General features: G+C 32.9%; 1 protein-coding gene across 1 annotated transcript; it reads left to right on the forward strand.

The window, feature by feature from the left end:
* Nucleotides 1–3,128: 3,128 nt before the first annotated feature.
* Nucleotides 3,129–7,371, forward strand: LOC132718144 (cholinesterase-like). The gene is made up of 3 exons (XM_060701769.1): nucleotides 3,129–4,743; nucleotides 6,258–6,411; nucleotides 6,825–7,371. Exons 1-3 carry the CDS (start codon nucleotides 3,360–3,362, stop codon nucleotides 7,201–7,203), a joined length of 1,917 nt encoding a protein of 638 aa, XP_060557752.1. The 5' UTR covers nucleotides 3,129–3,359; the 3' UTR covers nucleotides 7,204–7,371.
* Nucleotides 7,372–10,012: the final 2,641 nt, after the last annotated feature.

Raw genomic sequence — 10,012 nt, forward strand, 5'->3', positions numbered from 1 at the left:
ATTTTATCCTTGGACACAATACAAATTCAGTGAAAGTACGGAGACTAAAAATTCTGTAAAAATAGGTTGCAAATCAAAATTAGCATATCTGGCGCCATTTTATGTCGCAACGCCGCTTTAATGTTGTACTTGCCTATAAATGTCGCAACCACCACTAAAAGTCGCAAAATGCTCTTGTTTTGTTTCTGTAACTGCGTTTCAACAAAAAAGCTTTTTCGATGCACCTTTCGCATTAACATATTTTCTGTGTCATGAGAAAAATATAACGAACGATAGTTTTAAAGCCTCAATTGTGCATGGATAAAGGTACGATAACACGGCTTTAATCACATGTAATTAAAGCCGTGACGATACGAATAAAACAATTATAATAAAGTGAGCCTGATTTTCTGTCAGAATGTTAGCCCACTTTCAGAGTATTTTTCGTCATCACAGGCAGTGTCGAAAATACATTTTGGCCACAACGGCATCATTTTCTGTTCGACCGGGCTAGATTTGACGCCTGTAACATTCTCAAGAAAAGACACACTGGGTCGATATTTTGCATACGTGACCAAAAAGTGTGATTTCAAAAAATTTGAAAAATTTAATCTAAGGGTTTTGCAAAATTTAAAATTGTATAAAAATAATTTATAAAAAACCCCTTGAAAAAGGCTTTTTGGGCGAAAAATGAAATGATTCTGATCTTACTTTGTTTTTAATTAAATTTTTACATTTAATTCAGTTGTTGGGATAATCTAACTGATGTGTAGCTCGAATCCAGTCTGAGTTGCAAAAATGAAAAAAAAAGTATAAAAATGTGTTTTGTAAAACGCAAATGACTGACGTCAAAATTAAAATTGATGCCTTGGTGTGGTCGTCAAATAATAATCCCGAAAAGATATTTAATTTAAAAAATTGTTTTGTACTCACAAAAACCCTTATTATCTGATAAATAGTAGTCCATCAAACAAAAACGTTAATATTGAATAATACCAGTTGTTAAACATGAATTAGATAGGCGACTTTGGAAGTTGTCATTGCGACGTTAACGGAAAATATTTTGAGACATTTAGAGGGGTTTACAACATTTAGCGGAGTACAATTAAGCGACACTAAGGACCATAAATAAACAAAAAAAAAATTTTATCATTTTTTTTTTTACCAAATTCTGAAATTTGATGACTCAATAAAGTTTCATTTCCCACAAAAAGCTAAAAAAAAAGGAATTTCTAAACCGTGGGCCCTTATAATGAGCAAGATTTTTCCAATTCAAGGGTTAAATTTAGGTCGGTGACGCCAGGGTATGCGATCTATATTTATTATTTCTTTCTGTTAATTATATTCTAACATGCAGAGGTTAAAAAATCAATGATTCTGTTTTCATTCTGCTTTACATGTATGTAACCCAATTATACGCCTTTAAACATATTGTATCACATACCCTCCGTAAAAATTGTATCGCACAACCTTGCATATATTTTGACGTCACATCATTTGCGTCATACCAATATTGTGTAAAGACGCGAAGTCTATATTTTGGGTATATGACGAATGAAATATTATATTAGGTTCATTACTGAATTTATTGAACTCGTTCTATTCGATAATATTAGAGGCTCGCATAATATAATTTCATTCAATTCGTCCAAAAAATTTGAAGTTTGAATCCACACTCATTCAATATCCTCTATTTATTCAGAATAATAAAATTTTATGGTATACATATATATAATTCATTTTCATGCACTTTGGAAATAAATCTAAACGGAAAATGTCAAATCTTAAAAAGTTTTTATCCGATTTGCACATTCAAAGGCAGACCTCTCCAAAACAAGATTTAACGACTACCGTTTATTTCGCTTTAATTTCTTTATATTCTTATTTTAGATAAATTTTATGAAACAGTTTTCATTCTGCCTATATATATATATATCTTAAATCATCTGAAAATTGCAACGGACGTCTTCGTTAAGCCATTAATTGTAATGATAATGTCATTTAATGCATATCTATTTAATAATTAATTATCTATGATTTTATGTCTGTAACAGCCAACGTCAGTACTTAAATCAAAATAAATAAATTTAAAAACAACATATTTTTTCATTGTCAGGAAGTTAGTTAGGAATCTGATTAAATTCAGTTCCTTTATAACGCTATTCTTTTTTTTATTTTAGTGAGACCTATTGGGCATTATCCGGATATGGTATTTGCAATTCACTCTTTAAAAAAGGTGTTTTACTTTTGTTGTATTTTTTTTTATCTGTACTCGATTGTTGTTTAACCATCATCGTCGTCGTTGACATCATCATCATCATTATCATCATCATCATCATCATACAGTTCAAACACTTCCCCAAGAATTATCCAAGCCCCAGTTTTTAAAGCAAGTCAAAGTCTTTCCTTTTTAAGGCACGAATAATAAATGATGTACTGAAACGGATTCGCTCTGTAAGGAATACCACTTGCGTATAGAAAGAATGATGCGATTCATACTAGGCTATATAAAGATAATATTCTAATGGGCGTTATGAATATTGAAATGGATATCTATCATTTATACTTTAAATTGAACTTTGATGATTTATACGCATGCGAGTAAAGGGGAGCAATAAAGAAAGTACAATTAATCTTTAAATTAATACACGTGTACACGTATAACGTGAACTTGATTCACGTGTTTTAGTAAATAATAGTCTCCACGTGTAAGAACGCAGTTAAGCGGACAAGCGCACATGAATTGCCATTAACTTATGCGCGTATTAAATTAATACAAAGCTCCTGACTGAAAAAACACAGATTTTATATCGTTAAATGACCGCAGGAGTTTTCCAACAAAATTCCTAAAAAAGCACCCAATGGTGTTAAACTGGTATTATGCCCAGATCGTCATAATTATTTCATTTTAAACCCATGAACACCAAATATTGCATAAAAGTCCACAAAATAATTATATTCATACATTTTGTGGTAATATTCATCGGAATATGTCATGATTTTATTTGTGGATGAATTTAAACTCAATGTTTCATTATATACTTTTTGCCAAGTTAAAGGCACACATATTTCAAATATGACAGTTTTGCGTAATTTCAGGTGTCCACCAAGGCGACAGCTTTACACGTATCTTTTCTTCAGCTTTATTAATACGCATAATTAAATTTAAGGACATACTAAAATTTGCATTATAAATGCCTCTTATAATCATGATTTTGCATTATAATGAACCTCTAAATAAGACATCTTTTGTTGAAAAAAATCCGCAATTCTCAAGATTGTCATTCTTTTAAATGCATCGAAAACCGGAATATTCTGACTTTTAAAAAAGTAAAATATTTAAACAGTTGTGAAATAAGTTATTAGTTCTTAAGACAGGAATGATGGACCTTTTCATTTTTCTAAATATTTTACTATGGATTTCTTTCGTAGCGGCGGACGTGCCTATAACTGTCCATACAACCAAAGGGAGAATTAGTGGAACGTTGGAGTACAAGTATGTAGATGGCGAGCAAAAATTACTTGCCACATATACAGGAATTCCTTACGCCGAAACAACAGCTGGTGAGAATAGGTTCCAGAAACCGATACCAAAAGCACCGTTCACCACACCGTTCAATGCAAGAAAAACGCCCCTTGCTTGCTACCAGCAGACACGTTACGAAATGGATGTCCTGAAGCATAGGTACGGGGTGCCGGGATTTACTGAAGACTGTCTCACATTAAACATTTATGCACCGTACAGACTAGGTGTAAACTTTCCACTTCCGGTTATGGTTTGGATTTATGGAGGGGGTTTCAGACAGGGTGCTGCCTCAATGTACAACCCGGAGGGTCTGGCACTGTTTGGAGACGTTGTAGTGGTAACAGTAAATTACAGAGTTGGCATGTTTGGCTTTTTGCGAGATAGTTCAGGAACGGTTGTTGGAAATCAAGGACTTTGGGATATTCATCTTGCGCTGAAGTGGATCAATACCACTATTGGTAGTTTTCACGGTAATCCTGATGACGTCACATTATTTGGTCAATCGTCTGGCGGTGCAGCTGCTCTTCTGCAAGCAATGTACATAGGTAATAAAGGTCTGTTTAAGCGGGTCATAGCTGAAAGTGGAAGTCCTCTAGCACCTTGGTCGTTTGAAGACATAGACGCTTTGGAAGAATATCTTAAAGAAACAGGTTGTCAACCCAATACAAACAATACTCTTCTTTGTTTACAAAGCAAAGACCCAATGATACTTATGAATAACCGCGCTAATTTAGGACCGGTTGTAGACGGTGATTTTTTGATAGCAAAGCCGGAAGAAATTCTTCTAGAGCAGACGGCAGAAACACATCTTGCCCGCCAGGTTTTTGCGTCTGTCGACATTCTACTCGGGTTTAATGACGGGGACGGTGTGCTTTACTATAATACTTGGTCTCATCTGCTAGGCCAGGCTACACTAGATTTTAACGTCACGAGGCTGCAGTTTGATAACGTTATAGTCCCAGAATTCATCAAGACAAAATTGAGCACAGAATATACCCCAAAGACAAGGAAAGCTCTAGAAGAGCTTCTAACATTCTTCTATACGGACTGGGCTGATCCTCTGAATTTATTGACGATACGAAATACACTTATAGCCATGACGAATGACCCAATGTTTCACGTGCCAGCAATCCAGGTCGCCAAGACGCATGCTGGACTTAAAGGTGGATCTACATATTTCTACGAATTCTCCGTACAGTCGGACAAACATGCTTTAGAGATACCACCATGGTTTGAAGGTAAACCAATCATTTTTAAGTATTCAAATTTAAAGACACGCAAAGTTATACATGCTGATTAAGTTTTATTTTAATTCTTAATCTTTGTTTACGATATCTTTTCTTTTGTTTAATTAGTAATTAACAATTATATAGCTTACCGTGGTCCTGCTATCAATTGTAATAGAGTGTTTTGAGTTACAGTTGAAAAAAGCTAAATTTATGCAACCAATAGCTAACCTAGTCTGGGATTAATCTGGCCCCTCACAAGAATAGTCTGGAACGAGACTGATATAAGTGTGGTGTTTAACTAGGATAATCTGGACTAGTATAAGTGTGACTTTACACTAGGATTACTCTGGCATTAATTAGTCTGGCAAAACACTGGTGTTAATAGGTCTGGAAATACTCTGGCATTAATTAGTCTGGTAATACACTGGTGTTAATTAGTTTGTCAACACACTGGATTTTATTATTCTGGCAATACACGGGTGTTGATAAATCTGACAATACACTGGCACTAATAAGTCTGACAATACACTGGTGTTTATTAGTCTGACAATACACTGGCATTAGTCTGGGCAGTACACTTGGATATATTGGGATTATCTGGCAATACAGTTGGTACATAGGGTTGTCATTGTCGTAACCAGCATGGTTGTTCTCCTTTAAATATAATTAGTACAACTTTACATAAACGGTTGATTTCTTGTTCTTTTTTACATTTACAAAATTTTTGATGATATAAGCGAATTAGTTTTAAATTTATGGCAGCTTGCCGTTACTATTCACATAATGTGTCGTAATGTCGTCATGATATGTCAAAAATACGAAAAAAGTTGACACTAAGATTTATGAAAATGTTAATCTCAGCTTGCACATTAAACATACAGATGTACATGTAACTTTAAACTTTTCAGTTATTGCTTAAAAAAACGAATTATGACGTCTGTAAAACCTACTCATACTCATAACATTTTCATATATAAAATAAAATGATTAATGAAATAGTTCATCATAAATCATGCGCGGATACAGAGAGAGAGGGGTGGTGGTTGGGGTAAGGTGTATTCAACGATCACTAACTATTCATTTAAACGAAAGAAATTCTGTTTAATGAACTCATTACTTTCAAAACTACTCTGGCGTCAAAGGTTTAACCAGCACGCTTAATTCAATAGCAATAAGTCAAATGCCATATTTTGCTTACGTGGTTTAAGGTATTCTCTGATTCTAAAAAAGGTTGTCAAAAGTCCTGACTGCTATTAATTCATTGCTCAGTTTGTTTGTTTGTTTATTTATTTATTTACTTATTGATTGATTGATTGATTGATTGATTGATTGATTGATTGATTGATTGATTTCCCCTTATGTTCAGTTAATTAAGACTCGCCATAAACAGTATTATATAACAAATTGAAAAGAGGTGGCAAATGGTTGGTCCTCAGTAGAATGTACGTTATAAACGGTACTTCGTTAAAACCGATTTCATTATAAGTGTTGTAGACCGTACCACTTGTTTTTAAATATTTCAGGATCGTATCATGCTGATGAAATACCGTATGTTTTTGGTTTCCCGCTGTTGGCAAACGCTTCTATATTTGGCGGCGAGCTCAGCAATTATACTGTGGAAGAACAGCAGCTGTCCAGGGACATTATGACGTTTTGGACAAACTTTGCAAGATCTGGGTTGGTATTTTAATACTTTTCACGCTGTATTCATAAATTAATTTGTCCATTTTCAGTTTGTATAAACAAAATGCATGATTTTAATGCAGAAAAATAGGAACTATCGAAATTGTGTTGAGAACAGCGAGGAAAAAGTATCTACTTAAGTTTTAAATCTTCATTCTTTGCCTTACTAGCGAAACAGCCTAAAAAATTGGAGTTTCTAAAGTAGCATCATTTTTTTTAAAAATCATATTATATTATCCTAGACAGGAGAGCAACCATTTGGATTTTTATTAATGTTTATGTTGATTTGTAACTTTTTACCTTTAATCCTTCGAATCTATCTTGATTTGTTGCCGAATGATATCGACCTCTTTGTGGAATACCAAACAAAATCAGTGCCTTCAGTACTTTGATTTCCTCTTTTTCAGAAATCCAAATACACCAAACAACGCTACCGATTTCTGGCCGGAGTTCAGCATGACGTCACAAAATTTTTATCCAATCACAAATATTCTTATTGAACCACAAGTGACGAATATTGAAGAGTTTCATCCAAGACGAATGGCGTTCTGGTCTGAGCTAGTCCCAAACCTTATTAAACTGTTACAAACTGACAAAACTAAACCGGGAAAAGCTCACGTTTCTGTTTCCAAAGTTAAACCCGCCGATTCACACCCATCGTTCACCAAACTTATACCCGGAATATCACACGCACCCGTTACTAAAATTAGACCCGGAATATCACACGCACCCGTTACTAAAATTAGACCCGGCAAGTTACATGTATCCCTTAGCCCCAAAAAATAAAATTGTGAATTTCTATGGCCAGTATTTCCATTAAATTATCGAAAGAAAAGACGATATTCTACTGTTGTGAGATATTCGGTAAAGAGAATGAATTTGATTCTTTGTCATCCCTGTTTTGATAAGTAAATAAATATATAAATAGATAGATAAATAAATGAATTAATAAAATTGTTTTGTTTCTTGGATTATACGCAGATGTTAACATATAACACACGTTTGGTCATATCTCGGTGGTTGATCCACGTAACCAGCTTTCTTGGATAACTAACCAGTAATTATTAATTTTCCGGTCTCGAGCAACTATTATTCTCACGTGATTTATGAATTGAGCATTAGAAACAATGTCCGAGGCCAATTGTCACGAATAAATTTCGGAAATGTCCGGTGTATGCATAGTATTCATAGAAAAGCCGTCTGTGAGAGATGACAAAAAGTTCCATACCTCAGTATGTTCACCAGAAAGTTCAAGAAAATCTTCGTTAAAGGGGAAAATAAGGTGTAGATGCCAAAGAAAATGGAGATGCATTTATAACTGAGCCTGGTGCGAAGTTCTGTAAAGACATGCACGATCAAACAGACATCGCTACACATATGTTACAGCTTTCCAGCCCTTTTGCATAGCCTGGCACTATTGGAAAATAAAAGGCTACGGAAATAGTATCAGAAACTGGACTTGTAAAGCAGGTATAATCAGAAAATAATAGAATTATAGAAATGACACTGATAACCCTAAAGCCACATTGGAAACAAATACTACATGTACTTCTAAAATACATGATGTTTCTAAGCCAGATCTTAAGCAGGACAATAAAATTGTTGCACGTACTTAACCTTGTAAAACGATAGAATGTCAAATCTTCGCTAGACAAGATATTAATGGTGACATTGATTTTGGCAAAGTTTGGTACAGTATGTCATGAAGTATTAAAGAGCACCTTATATATAAAGTAATCGATGCCATTGACAAAGTATATGGAAATGAAATTTTAGCGATCGCTATTGATGACAAAGTTATTGTAAATAATTCAAAAGAAATTTGTCCACCGGACACAACAGGGTCGTCTTTGAGTCTTGCAAATGACATATATTTGTTTTATACTTTTGCAAAAGCAGAACGAGGCTCTAAAGTATTTGCAGAAAGTACGCAAGACACGCCAGAAAGAGGAAAAGATTATCCGTAGGCTAGAATCATAAACATGCGAATACTAGAAACGATCTAAGAACATGAAAACGATAAAAAAAATTCGACCTGCTGACTTTTTACGTAAAGACAAAATTTCAGAAGTTGGCACAAGTTTACTCTGATTAAAATCAGCTCCTAAATAACGCTTCTTATTAGGATCTGACATCCACCCATAGGTAGTCACCTTCTCGTGGTCTTTGAAACAACCAATCATTGGCGAGCTCTCATTATTTTGAAAGCGACGCGGTTTCTTATTTTAACTCTGTGAAAACAAATACTTAGAAAACAATCCAGCAAGCTTGCGGAACGGCACAGAAGAGCACCAGAGTTCTTCCTTCACCAGAAAAAATGGAAAGTTGCTATATGACATTTCTGTGTTGGTTTGACGTGTTGATATATAAACACGAATTAGGACTTTGCATATCCTAATTAGAAGTTAAAAAAACTTATAAGAAGAAACATTTTTTTATTTTTTCTTTGTATGAAAACCTAATTAGAAGTTACAAAGTTCGAATTAGATTTTTGTTTGTTCATTTAGGTTTCTGAAGGTCCTAATTATGACTGACAAAATCCTTATTTATTAAGATTTTATATAATTTTTATTATGTTACATGTCCTTATTATGCAGCTTGTCCTCTTATCTTCGCCTGATCCATCCTAAACACAGATTTATGTTACAATTTCATACTAAGGTGTATGTTATTGTCACGTGAGCACGAGCATTTTAAAAGGGTCACGTGGGCACGAGCGTTTTAAAATGTTTTATTGTCCAGAGTTGTACCTTCTTAACCACCATACATTAAAAAGAAAATCAACCCATGAATTATGCAAAGAACTTTACCTTAAGTGCACTAATGATAAAATAATATTCCCAATTGACAAAATTATCATTTAAAGATAATGAATCTGTAAGTTTTTATATCAATGTAGAGTGATTGATTTCGGTTTGTATATTACAAATAGCGCCAGCGTAGATGTTTGTCAATAAGGCCAAGTCTTAAAATATTTTGTTTTCCCTACCACGACCAAAGTAAGTTTTTGTTATTAGAAATAATTCTAACCGATGAACATAGTTGAATTAATGTACATGTATACTGTATTGTATTGTATTGTATTGTGTTGTATTCTATTGTATTGTATTGTGTTGTGTTGTATTGAATTATATTATATTATATTATATGATATGATATGATATGATATGATATGATATGATATGATATGATATGATATGATATGATATGATATATGATATGATATGATATGATATGATATGATATTATATTATATGATATGATATGTATGATATGATATGATATGATATGATATTGATATTATATTATATTATATTATATTATATATATTATATTAATATATTATATTATATTATATTATATTATATTATATTATATTATATTATTATATTATATTATATATATATTATAATTATATTATATTATATTATATATTATATTATATTATATTATATTATATTATATATATATTATATTATTGATTTCAAAGAAAGGAGAAGAAATACGAAAGAAACAAAAGATCGCTCAGCAAATATGGCTAATGAAACTGTATCAAAATACCAAATTTATAAAGCTTTTGAAAAAAAAAATTGTT

The sequence above is a fragment of the Ruditapes philippinarum genome, unplaced genomic scaffold (genome assembly GCF_026571515.1).
Source record: "Ruditapes philippinarum isolate M1 unplaced genomic scaffold, ASM2657151v2 ctg4286_1_1_1_1, whole genome shotgun sequence".
In the NCBI taxonomy this organism is placed as follows: Eukaryota; Metazoa; Mollusca; class Bivalvia; order Venerida; family Veneridae; genus Ruditapes; species Ruditapes philippinarum.